Raw genomic sequence first — 19,466 nt, forward strand, 5'->3', positions numbered from 1 at the left:
ACTTAAAAACTGAAAAGCCAGAGTGAACATGTAGGTCATAGAAGAGCAAGAGTACCAGGTAAACATGTGAAACCTAAACTTCAGAGTAATTTTTCCTCCAAGCCTCTCAAAAGGAAGAGAAAGTCTGGTTTTGTAGCCCATATTTTAGGTTCAGGTCTGCACAACACAGTTGCTTTCACTAACTCTTAACACATTTAAACACTCCAGTCCAACAATTGCAATTAATACTTACTAATTGCATTAATTATAATACAGCAAGACAGGAGTCTAACTAACCCTACCATGGATAAAACAGAAACTAACCAAGAGTTGGACAGACATCATGTAGATTATCAAAGGACTTTTAAGTCTTTCAGGATAGGGAAAATTTACGAACAAACACTTAAAGCTAAAGCAAAACACTGGCACTTTTGTCATATATTTATAATTTTTTTTTTCCTGGGTGGGTGTCCTCCCCCCTTCCAAAGTTGCTGCCAGCTTGACATGAAAGCAGCAAGCAGCTACCAAAAAGCTTTCCAGCTTAGGCTCCCACTGTTGGTAACACTTTAATAGCTCTCTGCAGGATCTTTGCCACCACCACTGCCTCTTCCAAGGATGAGGCTCAACAGCTCTAAGACCACAGGGAGGCAAACTGGGCACAAGAATCCCACAAACAGATGGGCAGAAGGAGGATGGATGGGGACATAGTGCTTATCTGCCAAGCTGCAATGCCCTGGGCTTTTAAAAGTTGAAAACAGGAGCTGATCTCTTGCAAATTCCAGCGTGCTTACACATCAAGACCAGAACAGCATTTTATCAGCTGAGGGAGAGAACAACAGGAAGTCTGCTGGACCCTTTTCCCAGGAAAATGAATATATGGGAATTAACTTCTGTCATCTGCTGTCAACCTTTTTCACTACTGACAATTCTCATTCTCACTTTGAACAACACAGAAACAGTCGCCACAAAAAATGGCATCAATCCTGCATATTTTGAAGTCACTTCAAGAGAAGAAGTGCTCTGCATCTAAATGAAAGTGCCCCAGCATGATGCTAATTAGACACTTTGCAGCTTCGTTACCCCATCTGGAAAACAGTTAAAAAATAAAAATGCGCAGGTATTTTGTCTAACCTCAGAACTCAAACATCTAGAAATGTCAAAAATGGAAATATTTTTGTAGATGAGGAGAATAATCCTGGAGTCAGTAATTGGAGAGTCTTGCAGACAGTAGTGTTCCAAGTTGTATTTTGCACAAGATACACAACCAAACCACGAATTATTTCCTCTCCACTGTCTCCCACTTTCTGTGATGACATCATACTTCCACATCAATGCTCCTCTCCTGTGACCTTAAAAAGCTGTCAAGACTAAGATCAGCAAGGTCTTTCAAGACTGATAAATGAATTGCTACCAAGGAAATCAGACCCAAGAGCTCTGCCTTCCTTTCCCCAAATGATTCCATCAACTTTATGCACAGACTCCCTTGTCAGCACTCTTCTCTTGTCCATTCCAGGGTGAAGAGCACAGTGACCATGTGATGGCAGGATGTATCCATCTTGCATCTCTTTAGTCTTCACTGTACAAGGAGCTTGTACAGAGGGCTTTGTAATCCTCTGCAAAACAGAGGGGCTCCAAGGAAGACACTCCAAACAAACCAGCGCTATTAATTTTTTCTAGAGTCATCATTCCTGCTGTTTAAATCCAGCCCTACAGCTGAACAAGTGTTCAAATTTCTACAACAGGGGAAAAAAAAAAGCTTACAAAAATACTCCATATCTATGCCTCTAAATATCTCAGAAGAACTCAAGTCGATTACTTCAAAACTGAGCTAAAAGTACAAAGAACCAAGTCAAAGGCAGATGTAAGTTAAAAAAGGAAAAGTTAATAGCATGATGAATCTCAATGTTTATCCACATGAGAGCGTGAGGATGGAGGCAACTTCATCCATCAGATGAGGGATGACCTTCATTTCTTCTCTCCAGCGCAAGGGTAGTATAGTAGATAACTATTGTTTTTATATCCTAAAGATCTCTATGTAGAGGTCACAAACACATGGTTTACGAGTTAGTATTCCAAAATAAATGTAAGGAATATTCATCACTGCTCTTAGACAAAAAGCATATGATGTTTCCATTCTCAGCAAAATAGAAAATGTATTAAGAGTGGCCTCTGGGTTTTCCACTTTAGCCCCAACATTATCCATCTGTAGTGAGAGGGAAGCAGAAAAAGATCACAGACAAAAGTGTGTGAGTAGTTTTCAATTGCTGATACAGAAGAACAGCAGGAGGACAAACTTGTAAGTGAGACTGTTAGTTACCACTAACAGCGAACATATCCCCCAATTCTTCAAACACCCTCATGGTCAAGAACATATAACCAGCATGCTTTTTCAATTACTGATCCTGCTCTTTTACTGAGTGTACAACTGCTACAGCCCAGTCTCCTTCAAACTCTTGTTCGCAAAATATATGTACAAGCCAGACTTCTTCATGATTTCTCCTCCAGACTACGAGGAGAATAGAACATGTTATTCACAGGAAAAAAAGAAGCTTTCTTTTCACCAAAGCTTATCCAGAAGTCTGTGGTCCCCAAGAACAGATGAACCATATCTACAAAAATTCTCATACTCTACAGGTGGTAAGAGCCTCTTCAGAAGAGTCCTACAACATTTTTCTCTGGAAAAAGCAAAATAAGACTTAGGAAACTAGAAAAAAACACTACCTAAAAACAATGAGGCATTTCCAATCACTGTCTATTTACAGTTGTACCTGTGGAACCCATCTGCCATACTCAAAGAATAGGTCTTCAGCTACGACCTTCCTTCACTTTTTAATGAGGGGAAAAAAATCATACACATGAAAACCAGTTTGACTGGCATCGACAGCTCATTTTCCCCTCAACATCATCTAAGGTAAGTTATACCTTTTCCCTCACCTAAGGAATCAGGGAATCCCAACAGTAACACATTAGGAAGTCTCATCTCCCAGAAAAGATTCAGCAAGTGATTGAAGGAGCTCTGTCACAGAGTGCCAAAGCACTGGAAATGGCTCTCTGAACTATTTATTTCATTCATTGTTCATGTGCTTTCTACTGTATCACAGATAAGATTATCTGACACACACTGACAGAAGCCTAATCAAATTATGCATTTAAAAATATATTCAGGAAATAATTTATTGTGAGTACAAAGGTTACCAAGCTTACTAAAAAACAGATTATAGTTAGAAATTACAAGAATGCATCAATATTTTCTCCAGTTCTTTCTGTCACTTATTCTTATTCTACCATACTATAAAGCCTGCAACCTACCCGTATTACAGCAGGTGGCTGAGCAGTAGAAACCACAGCATTTGTTGTTTGAGATAATGTTTTCACAGGAGAAGCTGCTACTTTTTTTACTAACTGGGTGCTAGAGTTCTTGAAAAAAATAAAAATAAAAAATAATTATACATGGGCAGAGAACAGTAGTCAGACAAGTCAATCACAACACAGACACTGAAGCTGGGGTCAGATACAAACCAAGACACATACTCTTAAAGTAACAATGCAGGCATCATTCACATAGTCCATATAGTTTAAATGCTGCTCAACAAAGCTATTTGTCTACCAGTTTAATATTCAATAACAGATTCAGAGACATTTAAGAGACAACACGCAATCAGAATAAAATGGTTAAATAAATATGTAAATTGTTACTTTTATGCATTTCCTTATTCTTGCATGCTGGCCACATTACAAGAGACAGAAGCAAAAAGCCAGCAGAGCTCAGGGAAGAAGGAACAGGAAAGGTCCTCAGCTTCACAGATGGTTGACATTTTTTTCTTAAACTATTTAGATCATCATCATCAAAGAGGAATTCATTAATTTGAGCTTTACCACATGTAACAGACAGCAGTTTTTCCAAACTGAGAAAGCAAAGCATATAGTGATGTTTGTGGGTGCAAAACCAAACACCATCACGCCGTTCAGAAAGTGTTCAAACACTTATTTAACTCTCCACAACTTATTTGCAAACACTGTTATAACTACATAACATACAGCTACATCAAATTAAAATTATGAGAGAAGTTACCTGTACAGCACATATTCTGATTGCAGGAGTGCTGGTTGGCACAGATGGTCTCACATTTGTGTTATTTTGTGACTGGTTCTGTGCTCGTGCTATTGCTTGTTGAGATACTAGCATTAGGTGGCCACTACTGCTTCTGATAAGAACAGTTCCTGTTGAAGAAAAACATTCAAACTGTTAGAAATTAAGTTATGTTACGGCTTCCCTATATTTCTGTGGAAGAAATAACTAGACCACACTGATAATATAATATTTAGTTTCTTACTCCAAGGAACAGCTGCCAAGAAATATAAGAACTAAGTGCACATCAGCTTTACTCTGCATCTTATGACAGAAAAGAATTCCTAAATTCAAGAGAAAATTCAAGAGAAAGATTTAAGTACATGGCCACATTGAAGCACTACATGCATACAAGATGCAAACTGCGAAGCAGTTCACCATTTGAGTAAAAAAGATATTTTGGATATTTAAAAAACAGACACACCATCTACACACACTCTGGGATTACTTTGACAGTAACTTCAAGTAGCTCTTCAACCTGCAAAATTAATCACCACTATCACACTTGGCTGCCTCTTGTTTCTGAACATTTAGGCACATACTTAGACGTGAATATACGGTTCAGAGAAAACTGCAATAGGGACTGTAGCCTGATTAGTACCAGTTCACCTGCCTGTATGAAGACCACTCCCCTCAGTCAGAGGGCAGTGGTCTCCCATGAAAGCCAAGGCCATCAGATATTTGAAGCTGTGCCTCTGTCAATGGTCTGTCCAAAAGCATTAAAATGCATGGTTTTATCAAAGCAGTTTACAAATTGGGAGATTTCAGTGGGAAAGAAAAAAAGTCTTACCTACCATGTTTCTCCTACCCCATCAGCAGTAATGACAAATCATTAAACATCAATGCGTATTTGTATTAAAACTCAATGAAAATCACCTTAAGGGGAATCAGTATCAGTCACAAGCCATACAGAGTTCCATATTCCCTGCATTTGGAAACGATTCAGCTCCAAACCAATGTCTCCTTCTCCTTCCCAGGCCCCTCAGGGGTCAGCTCTGAAAAATTCAGAGGTTTCATCACAGTCACAAATACAAAATGCCAGTTGGATATCTGGTCTGAACAGCTTCAGATCCTTCAAGGGAGCTGTAGAGAACCCTGCCTTTGCTGGTGTCTCACCTCCTTCACCTCCAACAGCAGCTGCAGCAAAGTCCACCACTGAAAACCCCTCATCTCAAACACCCTTACTTAACAAAGGTCTTTTGAATAAAAGAACAGAGGAAAGTACGGGAGAATGCCAGATATGCTAATAAGAGTACCTTAACATTTTTGGACTGCATTAAACTTTCTTGCAAGTTATCCAGTATCTGAAGAACCCCAGATCTATGAACACTTACGATCTTTCTTAGTGTAAAACAAGACCTCATCAATGAAACAGTTTTTTTACCTGGCTAGTCTGAAAGTTGTCAAAATATTGCCATACAATACAGCCTAAAACACTGCTTCTAAGTGAATATAACAGAAAAAGGCATAAGCTCCATGACTCAAGTTTTGTTGGTTTGAGTTTTTGTTTTAAAAAAAAGATCAAGCTACTAACCACATGCTTAGTAACAGGTTTTCATCCTCCACATTTAAAAGCATAAGAAAATATTGCAAGGCAACACAAAACTTGGTATAAAATTCTGTAACATCAACATATTTCCATTTACATAGCACACACTAAGAACTGCAAGAGAAGCATCTAGACGATTCCCTCCTTTCTCAAGCAGCCTTTACTTGATGGGGCAGCTGCACAACACAGTTGCATATTCAGAAAAACACTGTTACTTCGTCTGACAACTCAGCTTTCTCCTCCTCCACTGAAGACTATAATTATATTTAGGTACAGATGGATCATTTAATTTAATCAATGAATACCTGGAATTACAGAAAACAGATTTCTTATTTTATTTTCATACCATCTTATTTAGACAGTGATTCATGGCATACAATTTATCATCAGTCAGAAAAAGGGCTTTGTTTTTTCCTGGTTCACACCACATGCTTATGCAACTTCAGTGAAAGAGAAAGCTGGCTATGTTTTGGTAGCAATAGTATTTCTCTCTACTCTAGGTCTACATTGAGGATGACAAAAGTGTTGCTACCGGAGGCTTTAGGCTTTTCCTGTATAAGCTTGCTTTAAAATGTCACTGGTAGCTCTGCTCTTTGAGAAAGCACATATAGATTTATCATTTCATTCCTTTAGAGATTTGGAATGCATGAAGTGTTAGTTTTCATGTATTTGGATATCTTGTCACTACTAATTAAATTTGTCTGTTAGGCCAAATTATCAGAAGCACAATTTCTACTTCTCTGAATCATACCGCACATAAGAAAGAGAATTGATACCAGTCAACTCAATTACAGGCCTGGGGTTGTTTTTGCACGACTGTTTCAGTCAGCATCAGACGGAGACTGACCGAAGAGTACCCCATTCTGCAGTCACTTGAATGGAGGGAGTTTCCAGCAGACTTTGCTTGACAGGAAATTACCTTAAGAACAAGACAGTTAGGAAGCTTATGCAAATACAATACAGTTAATATGGAAATTCATTAACATCTCAAAAAAGGTAAACAAAAAAAAAACTACCAGAAATATTAACAAGTCAAAATAGCCCCTTTACATTTGACCAGGACTGCAATGATCCCAACAGAATGTAACCTGAAGCAAAAATCAACTTTCTTCCTCCTTACAGGATTATTTAATACAAGGACATCTATACTTAATCAGAATACTGAAAAATAGCTTGGTGAGAGCATCCACAAAATTTGTTACCTAAGGCCAGTAAGTAGTAGTCACAGCCTTCATTGCAACATACAACTATGATGATGCCTGTTTAATTGCATCTAAGTTACAGTAAGAAGTTGCTCCTCTTGGAACAAACATTAATTTCCCTATATATGTTCCATTTGCAACAACTTTAATAAGAGAGGTAGCCTTTTCATGGCCATAGCTCTTTGTGATGCTGGTAAAATTATAATTCCAAGGCCAATATCATGGTAATCTACTAACTACTGCTTCTGTAAACTTAATACTATAAATGCCTGATGCAAGCACAAATAAAGCTGAAGGCAAATCTGAAACAGTTGTTAGAGCTACAGATCCATACACTGAAGAGCCACATCACGTCCAAGCACAAGAGAGACAGTTATGGGCAGCTGCAACGTAATGTTGCAAATTGACAGTAAACTCACACATGGATTGTCTGAAACACTTAGAAAGCTGTTGAGAACAGCATTTATTTTTTTTACTTCTGGTTGTCGCAGTTTGCTTATACTTTTACACAACTTAAAAATGCCCCCAGTGTTTTGATACTCCCATCCTGCCTAGAAACAAAAGCAACAACCCAATACTGCAGTCAATAGCACAGACACCAAGAGGAGACATAGGAGATATCTTCTGCCAGAAGAAAAGGTTCCATGGCACTCAAAACCAATACCCAAAGTCTCATACACTACATACAGCTACTCAAGTGTGAAATGAGGGAACAGTAGGTGATGGTAACCTTGAGATTTGCAATACAAAGGTCACACAAACAGACTCGTGCAAGCTTCCAAGATGCTACTATCAGAAATTAAGGTAAGTGCAAGAATCCACATTCTTCACTCGGTGGGGGGAAAGATAGCATTTCTTATCAAGAGCTGTTTTCACATTCACTAGAAGACAAATGTTAACAAACAATGTGAAAACAGATCAGTTCTTGCAGTCACTGCAACTCCACAGTAAAATGGGCAGGGTGGGGGAGGAATGGGACAACACACAACAAACCACCTCTGAACAGCTGAAACATGACATTTCAGCTAACACCTCTCAGCACGGCATGTAAAACCAGAAAAGATATCTGCAATCTCTGAACAAAATATCAGCAACAGCAGTAGTAACTGAACAGCAATAAGGCATTCTTGTTACGCTGCAGGTGCCCAGTTTTGGGCGGCACTTCCAAGAATGCACCGTTTGATAGTTTTACTGGGGTTGTTTCAGAGAACAGGAACGACTTCCTCACCATTGAAGCATTTGGGTAGTAAGAGCAAGGCACAGTGCCTTTGAGGCTACAAATCTGTTCCTATTTTCAAACTCAAGTGACCAGTTACCATCAGGGATTATTTCTCACATTCTTCTGCTGGAGGACTCAGCTGTCTCTTGCAGATTAACAAAGAGCCCTATTTACAACAAATTGAGACTTTTGTCCCTTGATAGTCTGCCTGTCTTGCTAATAATTTTCCTTTGGAAAGTTATTTGTTTTTCCTGGCTGACAGAGAAGGCAGCTAAAACAGAATCATCTATTTCAACCATTTGTTCCCTGCACACCTTCCTTCAGCTGCAATCCTGTAACAAGGCTGGAGGGGAAGGACCTGACAACCAAAACTCAGCTCAGTTTCCTACACAGGAGGAGCAGGAGCCATGATATACATTCTTACCTTGAAGAGGTCTCATTGAGATCCACACCTTTTCTGCCCAGTGACCTGTCTTCTCCTGAAAGGAACCCTGCCTCTAGGAGTGCCTGGCATTACTCCTGCAAAGCTCAGACAGCCACCACCCAGAACAGACTTGCCAGCATTGAGAGAAAATGGAAAATCAGAGGCATCCTAACAAAATTCCATTTGTTGCTCAAACTTGAGATACCTGAACTGTAAACTTTCGCTGTCCCAACACCACCAGTCAAGGAGATACAGCTTTTTCTGAACTTGGTTTGGCATCCAACCCAGAAACCAAGAAACACAGAAGGAGAAGCAGCTTCCGGATACCTCTGCATTATAACAAGAGAGCAGGAAAAATTCACCAGAGACATGAACAAGGTGCTATGGGATAGTGACAGAGATCTGTTTGTGCCACTGTAGGTAATGCCACCTGCATGGGCTTCACTGTATTTCAGGGAATGAGTGTTAAGGAAACCACAATGTTGTTAACACAAAGCTGTGCTGCCAGCTGAAGCTCAGGCCTTCATCCAGCAGCACTGAACACAAACGTTTGCTAAAAGCATTCCACCGTAAGGGCAACTTCCACCTCATAAGGCAATCCCGAGGCCACTTCTGAAGGGGAACTTCATCCAGAAGAAATTTCCTGAGATGAACCATCCAGCATTTGTGCTCCAGCGGAGATACACCTTATGCTGTTACACGTGAAACTGAAGTTTCAAGTTAAGCCACCACTTCAATTACGTGGTCTCTAATGCAACTGCTCAACACAACAGCTCTTGGGAACTGCTGGCTGGGGAACAACACGAGGAAACGAAAAGAAGTCTCTTGCTCCTAAAATAAAAGACAAGTAAGAACTAACCACAATTAGACCAAACTCATTTGAGAAAACACAAGTTACAAAAGCTGCTTTCAAAGAAGGGTAAATTTAGCTTATTTCAAAACAAGGAGTGCCTGCATCAGGTATGTTGCCAACCTTAGTAAAGTACACTTTACCACCAATTATAAAAACAAGACTAAATGAGACTTTCAGGTCCCAAATCAGTAAGTGAACAACAAAAATGTTTTAAAACAACAGGAATGTGTCAGTGCTCTCTGTTCCTAAACAAATCCCATTGTTTCACCGAGCTACTCAAAACAAAGAGATAGTTTTTACGGCAGTTATTACAAGGTAAGACAAAGCTTTAAAGGTGATGTTTTAGAAGGATACTAAATGGCAACAAAAAAGGAATATTAGTTTTAAGTTTCTTAGACTGACTAGGATTACGCAAAATTTGGAAAATAAAAGGCCAAACACTACTAACCCACGCAACAGTTTTGAAAATACTTTTTCTCTCGAAAGCCATCCTTTAGAAAAAATGCAGGTTTTTTCCTCTTCAACCCCATTTATTGAGCCCCACAGAACAGGTCACTTAAAGTTATAAAAACATATTACGGGACTTAGACCAAACTCAGACATTATTAGAGACATAGACTGTTCTGGCAGGGATTGTATCAAGGTGCATTACGTTGCAGACTAGCTGTAAAAGACTGGTGAAGAAGCAGGAAGAATTAATGAAATACTGTGAAAGACAGTGACAACTTTTACATAACCTATGACTTACATAACCCTTCTAATATGTTGGGACTGTAATGTTTCCAGATGAAGTATGGTCTGTACTGAATGCAGGAGAACTGCTTATTCCCCATGACCTTCACTCTGTACTTGAGTTTTCCTAGACATCCACTGCAAACGTCTGTAGTAGAGATGAAGAAACAAAGACAACAGCCCAATCTAGCTGTGCTTTTCACTGTCTTAGGAATGAAGTGACAACAAAGATCTAGCAGCCACACAAGGTTACCTCACCAAAGGCTTCCAATGATGAGCTCTAACTTCTATTCTTAGTCAAATACAATTGACTTCAGACAACAGGTCTTCTGTGAAGTCACAAAGATTGCCTGTTTGAGGCTTTTCTTGGAAAAACATCTGTGATTGCTTTTAGATTTCCCAAATAAACACGGCAGAGGGCTCATCTATACTGTATGGGTCGAGTTGTTCAGTATCTACACTACACTCATAAAGCATTTTACTCCATACAACAAATCATTCCAACCTTTGGAAGTCAATTTCAGTTGACACGAGAGAAATTCAGCAATGATCAACCCATAATCAACATCGCTACTGCAGCAACCAGAATCATTCAGCACATATCCAGGCCCTCAAACAATTAATGTCATTCACATTTTGTTTCACTAAGTAAGTACATATCCCAGAAATCACTGTGTTCTTACCCTCCATTCCAGGGAAACTTCTAAACTAAGGGGTCTTTACAGTGACAGCTCAGGATCAGTGACTGACATGTAGATATTGCAGAGTCACAATGAGATGCCCGATTTTGAGTTCCAATGAAAGACACTTTGTTTTGCTCACATATATGGAAATCATTAATTTCCAGGTCAGGAGAAAAGTTCAAAGGGCGTAATCTCAATATACTTTCACGCTACAACAGAACACAGTCTAAATAAAATACCATACAATGTTATACCCACAAGTTCTTCAATGATGCTGACTGCATCTTTGCCAACTGCACAAATGCTGCACTGCAGATTCCTGTAGACCGTGGCCTGCAACTTTTAAGGCTGATGTCTGACATCTCACCTTTTCAAAGCCAGTGACTAGCTTCCCTCAGAGACATCACTGTCCAGCTGACAGCACTGTTTCACTAGCATTAGTGTTTCCCAGATGGCCTGGGTTGCTGTGAGCAGTTTTTTAAACCACCACCACGTACTCACAGCTCTGTCACACTAACAGAGGGGCTTACAGTGCCAGAAAAGGCTGCTGCCTCCAGGAACTCCAATCTTACTCTGGCAAGGTTCTGTGCTAACAGCAGGCACCAGTTCCTGAGACATCCAGCACAGACCCAGCCTTTGGAAGTATAGGGAGCCAGGAAAAGGGTGATGATATCTCTCTTAGGCAGGATGGAGCAGACTCTGATATCCTATTGTTTCAAACAGCCTGGAATAATGGACACTACATACCTTTGTCTGATGAGTATAAACAACACCTCCTCTCCCTCTCTTTCTCCAGGAACTAGACACGAAATGCTAAAAATGCAAAAATCTGAAGCCATATGTTACACACTACTCAATCAGTAAGTCTTATCCAAGCTGTTGGAGGCTAGCTGCTCATCAATGCATTTTGGTGCCCAGATGGATATCTCTGTTCATCAATGGATTTTGGTGCCCAGACAGATATCTCTGCTTAACAGACTAGCAATTGGTGCTGATGCTTTTTCACAGAATATAAGTCCACATTTCAGAGTTAAGAGTTCTCCTCGACTGCACACACAGTTGAGCTTGTTTCCTTGAGAATACATTGATATCCATGCAATTTTTCAGTTATACTAGAACTCTTAAGCAAAAATATAACCATACCAGTTGCAAGGTAATATACTTTTATTTATAACAAGCAACGGATGTCCACACCAACCCTTTAAAGAAAATCTGGACATTGCATTGATTCTTGGAGGGGCTGAAAATAACCAACAGGTTTGGGCATTGTTAAAAGATGGCACTACTGTCTCTATTTGAATTCAGAATGTATTTATTATGCTTGAATCCCAAGAGTTGCTGGTTTTATTGTGCGTAGGCATATGGGATTCCCAGCCAATGCTGCGTAACACAAGTCTTATTTGATATTGTGAGAACATCTAGCTCTTGTCCTTGGGCCATGTCTTTCAGCAACTGGGATCATTTCCCATCAGCATTTCCCCATCTCATCTTTGTGGTTTGCAACTTTGCTCCTTGAGGCTTGGTTGCTTTCCTATCTCATTAATCAGACAGTTCTAGGATTGTCTGTGGATAAGATGATCTGACTTAACAGTTCTCTGGGACCCAAATTACCTCATGTAGGAGCTTCAAGTATTTGCAGAGGACTCAGCTGATGGCAGTGAAACAGTTCCTCAAAGGAGCCAAAGTGACACTTCCTTACTCTCAAGACAATTCCTACTGCATTGAAAACAAGCATTGAGTCTCTACACCACACCCTCTTGTGTACTCCTAGTATTCACTGGAGTAAAATTCTTTAAATAACAACTTAGATGCTTGGCACATTGCAGCCATATATGTACAGCTTTCTAAGGACCAGAAGCTATGCCAATACCCTGCACTTCTAGAACAGCCATTAAGCTGTTACAGAGAAATCTGAAGCTGAAGTGCTGAACCACAAATCTTAACTTTAAACCAAGTGATGATAAAAACATCTGAATACCAAGAACTAGTGTCTTCATAGAGTTCTAATAAAGGACAAGATCACCCCCTTTTAAATCTGCCTCCTTTAAATAAGAGGAGAATCAAGTCAGTTAATCCATATTAATTTTGCAATGGCACACTTGTTTCCCTGTTGCTCACTTGGAGATCAGCAGAAAGTTGAATTCCAACCTCTTAAACTTAATTTCCTCTAAAAGTGCAAATTCACTCCTCTAGTGGATGGATTTTCACTTACAATCAAGGGCTTAACACTGAATTTTAACACTGATTACCACCTTGTTTTAAGTGTGATAGAGCAAACAAAACTTACTGTAGAGGACATCAATACCTTCATGGAAGCATTAACTTCTGTCTACACAGATACTGTGGAAACTGTCAGCAAAACTGTGGGTATTTGTTAAGTGCCTAGTATGAAAGCCATACATAAAGGTGTTTTGACCACACTTACCCTCTTCGACACACAGCACTGGCTGCTCCAAGCAGACTGCCTAGTAATACACCACCAGTCAGCTGGATCTGGCTCCGAGGGCTCCACTGGAACTACATGTCAACTGCCACTGGGCAAGCAGCAAACAAAAGTCTTCAGGTGTCGTGCCAACCAGGGCATGCTGTTTCACCCACTTCTTAATCTAGCTTGGACATCTACACAAGGAAATCTGCTTTCCCAGGCAACTCATAGGAGCAGCCAGTACTAACGAAAGCATCTTCTCTGCCTCCACCAAACTGGAAGCGTGCACTAGTCTGCAAGCACAAGCTAAGAAAATCAATGAAGTGTCATCATATCATCTGACTGGTCTTACACCACAAGTAAGATCACTGAGCTTCACCAGTTCTCCAGCCTTAACAGACCTCAGATTTGCTCATTAGCGAAATGTATCTTCTGCCTGCTGCCATTTTTAGCCTGCTTCAGTTGCAATCAGATACTATTACCTCAAGACACTGGTGGAGAAGATCTGTTAGTGGACTTTGTTCTAAACGTGACCCAGATGGCAGAACAGACCTTAATCCTGACAATTAAAAATGTCTGTTGTGATCTCTTCCATTTTGCAAATTATACTTGCTTTCCTTCTGGCATCATCAGTTTTCAGAGAAATAGCTTCATGTAAAAAGAATTTAAAAAAAAGTATTTACCTTTCAGTTTTGCATAAGTGATTAGGGCACTACTAATTATTTATCTTTGATAGTTATCAGAAGCTTTGCAACTTAACAGCACAACTTGCATATACAACTATCATTTACAGTCCTACCCACTAAACACAGCACAGATTCCTATCACATGGCATGACAAATACTTGGATCTCTAAAATAACCTTAAAAAAATCTGGTACAGCAACTACTCAAAATAATAACACACAAGCTTACCTAGTTTAGTCAGTATCTTTGGTGAAAGAATACCAAAACATAATTAGTGTTTCTTCCAGCTGTCACTTGTGTGTGGATGATGCTATTTTTACTGCTAAAAGCCGAAGGGTCCTTTAAATACTGCAAAAGCAACACAAGTCAGGCTCACATTCTCTCTTCTAAGGCTTAAAAAAAGTTTACCATTCACCAAAGCTGTAATTCTTTGCAATACACTCCAATTGATTGTAAAATCTGAACAGCATTTAGCATTAATTTTACTGAGCATCATATTTCCATGCTTCAGTATTCAGAATGCATCTACTTTTCTGTGTGCATGAAAACCATAAATCTAGACATTAGCTTTACATCTTCTGCCAAGATTTAAATCTTAATTCCAATATGGCTGTGCATTTAATGATATGAAGGCATTGTTTTGCTAGACACATTCAGCCCTGAAAGCAAAATCAAGTCCTACAGAGCAGCCAAAATTTCTACTGGTTACAGCAGAAGACACTGTTTTTTATATTTGACTTAGTTCTTCGGGTCTGTGAAAGCTTTGCTGACCCTTCCTCAGAAAAACAAAAGTTGACTGGTGTCACCTGACGTGAAGAAAGAAGTTTGCAAAGAATCCATCCCAAGAAACCTGCTAAAGGACACTACTGGGATACAAAAGGTTACAATAATGTATTATTTAGTCCCTACTAATCATCCTACAGCACAAAAACTACACTCAAACTTCATGGGATTATCAACATCTAAAAACTGCAGACTTCAAAGGAGTTTCTAAGGGGTTTTGTCCTGTTGAAACAAGAAATCGTTAGATAGCCTACTCCTACCCAAGCATAATTTAAATTAAGAAGTATTTCAAATTCAGGGCTTCCTCCAATTCTAAAATAAAGCATAAATATGAAAATAACAAATTCCTGGTGCGGTTTTACCACTGAGAAACAACCAACTAGAACATGAAGAGGGAGATTCTTAGTACTTTACTTGAAAGGTATTAGGTCAACTTCAAAACCAGAAGGCAGAAGCATCCAGATGTTTATCTGCCCTCACCTCTTCAGGTTGCCTTAGTTTCTATATCCAATTATGAGAAACCCAACAAGACCAGGCTCCATACCACCCCACTGCAGTTTTGGAATACCCACATCAGCTCTCTCCTTCCCAGCCACAGGAGTCCACTTGCTGACTGACTGCCTTTTACCACACAGCACCAAGCGCCTGCCACAAACAGTGGTTGTGCTTTCTGAACACTTATCCACTATCAGCCTAGATAAGCTGTAGGCAGTGGAAAACCTGCCAGGGACAAGGTAAAACATCCAACTGAAGATGACTGAGCTGCAAAGAGAAACAAAGAAGCTGTACCTGCTGCCATTCCCCCCTCAGCCAGGTACAAAGGAAACTTATGGAGACCATGCCTTGCACCAGATTACTCATGCAAATTACAGCAGACTCCGGGCGACTTCTCTTTGCTGACACCATACTTGCTCAGGCCCACTAGTGTTAGCAATAATGGAAAGCATAAACCAGAAATACACACACTAGAGGCAGCTGATGGCAGCTGCTGCCATCCCTCTAACCAGCAGCAGTGGCATGAGATGAGCTTTTTGAAGAGCTTCCCTGCTGGAAGCAGATCCAAGGTAACAATGGAGGATCCCTGGCATCTGGTTCAGTTTTGTATTTTTTCATTCCACCAGAAGAGAAGTGGATATATTTATTAATTGTCCTTTCAACACCTGCCTGTTATGAGCATTCTAGGGCCAGGGATTGAATGAAAGCCATAAGTACAGACAGAGAAGTGACAAAAACCTAAGTTCAAGAAAAGTAAACAAGGAAACCAAGGAAAAACATTAACATTCTTTTTGCTGTTTCTATGATCTTTTTCTACCCTCCACTTCTCCAAAGCTGTACAGAGCCCAAAGGCACTAAGGTGAACTACAGACACTTGTCACAGCCCTCGTCGCTCCTTCCCCTTCCCAAGTAAATTATTTCCTCCTGTTACTAGCACAGCCCATCCACTCTCCCCCCCCCACCGCAACATTAAGCTCAAGTTAACCAAGGACACAGTTTCTTGATAAGCAGATGGTCCATGACAGGAGACATTTGCAGGTTCATAAGAATCAGCACAGACCACACAACGAGCAGAGCTCAGGACAGAAACAGCAACCGCACTGGTCATGCTGGTCTGTTCCCTGCCAATCCCACAGACTGCCACACAAAGCCTTCTGAAATGCTGATAACATGTTCTTGTCACCAAAGAGGGCAACTGAGGAAGGATCCCTTTGGTAGATCATACAAATTCCCTCCACTGGGGAGGAGACAGCCCAAACATTTAGTCTAAGAGCTGATAGTATGCAAGGTCAAAATACCACAAGCAAGCACTCAGGTCAGACTCTGCCTGGCTGACGGTAGATGAAGGACACAGTCCCTAGCTGGAGTACTACTGCATATTAAAACCCCCAGAGGTGGTCAGCTACAAGCCAGGGATGGACTGGTGCAGGAGGATGGCCTTGAGTACCAGCAGGACTGGTCTGACAGCTACTCTGCTGAAAACCAGCACTTTGTAGAGGAATACATAGGAGGGTGATGAAAACCCCTTGTTACTCATGAGTAAGTCTGGGTCCTTCAAGACCTGGATAACTTGCGAAACCCAGTGATCTTTCCTTGGTAAGCAGGTAAAAAGAGCAATCTGTGCTCAGAGACACGAGGAGTCATACCTGGTCATCTGCCTTTCCCACCTCCTGGCTTTACTCTGAGCAAGAGGAAGGGGGAGGTAGAAATGGAAGAGAAAGTACAGCATAAATCCACGACTTCCATGAACCTCCACTGCCCTCCAAGCCACGGGGGCAAACACAGCTCCACTGGTGCCCTTCCTTCCCCAGACTGCAGTGCTGTAGAAGCACAGGAGCAATGCATGCTCCAGGACCCAAGCAGTTCATGAGTAATTCAGGATGACTAGTAAGGGCAGTGCTGTCCTAGAACAAGCCAGCTCAAAAGTCTTCCTTTGAAACTCAAGGGAAGGATGTTTTCTGTATTCATTTTTCTTAGCAGGTGCCACAAAAGTTGAATGCCGTGATTTTAAAGCCAAGCGCATTCTTCCTTCTGTATTTTATCCTGCATGGCTAGATTTGGCAGTTTATTTGAAATACAAACTTTTCAAGCCTAAGAATTTGGTTGTTCATTCCACCTTCTTTTTTTAATTATGTTAAACTAACACTTGCAGGTTTAATGCTACTCATCTTGCATTTTTTATTATTAATTAAAAATTGAATCCACGTAGAAGATAGGGGTAAAATACTAACATTTACTCAAGCCAGAATGCATTTTTATGTCATCCTTACAACAATTACTTAGGCAAGTTTCCATGAAACATTGATCCATTTGAAATCTGACAACTTCTACGTTTCTTCTGAAGCACTAAAATCCATACTGTTACTTTTAATTTACAATGCTGCACAGTACCAGCACCTCTGAACTTCCGATACAAAGGCTGCATTGTCCCAGGAGCAAGGAAAACAAGCTGATGCAACTGAAGGGTAATGCTAGTTTTGTTACATCTGCCTACTGCCACAATACAAGTCAGATGACATTCAACAGTATACCTTGATGTAATCAAAGTCAGCCCACTACGAAGAAAACATAAGTTTTGCCAACTTGTAGTTCCCCAATTGTAGGCAATTTGCACGAGCATTCACCTTCATAGAAAGGTGTTTCACTGAATGTCAATACATTCCCGAAAGCAAAAATATTAGATACAAAAGCGGAATACCTGGGGACCCCTGCTACAAGAATTTAATATATTTCCATCATGGCTCATTTCAGAGGAAAGATTTAGACTCATCCATGACTGCTGACTACCTAGACATTATAGCATCATCTGAGTGCTGGGAAATCTACTTACTGACTAAAGACAACTTTTTAAAATTACATCAGCATTATATATATCCTTGGGAAGTGCATGTCTTTGGTAAAGACATTGCTATTAAAAAAAAAAAGGAAAGAAAGAGAAAAAAACCCAAATATGCACTACCAGCACAGGAATTACTGTAAAACCAGTCATCCTTTTCCGCAACATCCGACCTGAAAGTAATTGCAACAGATGCTCCAACAACAGAACTGTCCTGGCAGGAAATAATTACAGCATCAAATAGCAATAAAGTCATTACATATCTTGGGGTCTCAATAGAGCAAGATCAAAACCAGTTGAATCAGTCACTTTCTTTATTAAAAAGCATTTAAATGCAGCCCGACAGGGAAGAGCGGGAAGTTCAGAACCAACAGCATCTTCTTCCTCTTGAGAGAAAGCGCAGGTAGGAGCCCTGGCTAACCCTCTGCTGCTATCCAATTAAGCTGTCTCTATCAGCACTATGCAATTCCTCCATTAATGTTTTCGTTGCCGCTGTAGGAAGCGCGGGACCTCTCTGAACTCTTCGTTTTCCACATAGCTTTTACGCAAAAAAAAGCGTTTCAAGGAGCAACACGTAATGAACTTTCAGCAGTGCCCTTCTTAAGCACGGCAATATTCTGTTTCACTGACGGTCTACCGGCCTGGTTGTGCCAGTGAAAAGAATTCCTATGGGACTGCCCGGGAGCGCGGGCAGTCTGACCCGCACGGTAAGTTACGGGACTCGCTCTGCAGTCGCCAATCCCCGCTCACACACCCCTCCCCGGATACTGCTTCATTCAAGTTCTACGAAAGCCTCCATCAGTCGTTTTCAAGTCACATATTATGGTAACTTGGCCACTGTGGTTTTGGTTATATTCCTTCTGCTCCTCGTGCTATCCAGCAAAGTAAGAAGTTGCCTGAATCCAGAGACTTCCAGATCCATCCTCCAGATAGGCTGTAAGCATCCCCAGTGCTAACTGACTGAACACAATCACATTCCCAATGCCCTGCAAGACAGACACACATCCCGGTTCCCAGAAGTTTGGGGCACCAAACCAACCTACGAAACACACACCTTTACCACCACCACCATCCCCCGCCGCCCGGCCCGTCCTTCGCCACGGCTCGTCCCCAGCAGCAAGGGCAGGGCGGTGGGATACCGGTCCTGCCGACCCGCTCCGCGACAGCAAGGACCGCGACATCCCAGGGAAGTGGCGACACGGTACCATGCCCACAATCGGGGCAGTCCGGTAGGGATCACTCACCTGGGGGCAGCTGCAAGTTGGCCGGCAACTGGAGGGTGGCCGTGGGCGGACCCTTGAGCGCCACCGGCCGCGGGACCCCGGGAGCGGCCGCCTGCGGCACCGGGGACCCCGCGGGGGAGGGCGCGGGGCGCGGCGGCGGGGCGGCGGCGGGCGCGGGTGCGCCGGGCACCTTGGTCGAGGGCCTGACCACAGATAGCAACCACACCATATACAACTTGCAGCTGCCC

General features: G+C 41.2%; 1 protein-coding gene across 2 annotated transcripts in view; it reads right to left on the reverse strand.

The window, feature by feature from the left end:
- The window catches only part of TAF4B (TATA-box binding protein associated factor 4b), a 72,022-nt gene that overhangs the window by 51,905 nt on the left and 651 nt on the right, over positions 1-19,466 (reverse strand). Inside the window, exons 2-4 of one of the 2 annotated variants that reach the window (XM_027674927.1) lie at positions 19,240-19,408; positions 4,052-4,200; positions 3,289-3,396 (exon numbers count right to left, since the gene is read on the reverse strand). In XM_027674927.1, the coding sequence (XP_027530728.1) occupies positions 3,289-3,396; positions 4,052-4,200; positions 19,240-19,408 (426 nt within the window). Of the gene's footprint in view, positions 1-3,288; positions 3,397-4,051; positions 4,201-4,984; positions 5,031-19,239; positions 19,409-19,466 lie in introns of those variants that run through there. The other variant, XM_027674918.1, reaches the window with a different exon arrangement.

Source organism: Neopelma chrysocephalum, unplaced genomic scaffold (genome assembly GCF_003984885.1).
Source record: "Neopelma chrysocephalum unplaced genomic scaffold, ASM398488v2 Primary Assembly neopelma1_22, whole genome shotgun sequence".
In the NCBI taxonomy this organism is placed as follows: domain Eukaryota; kingdom Metazoa; phylum Chordata; class Aves; order Passeriformes; family Pipridae; genus Neopelma; species Neopelma chrysocephalum.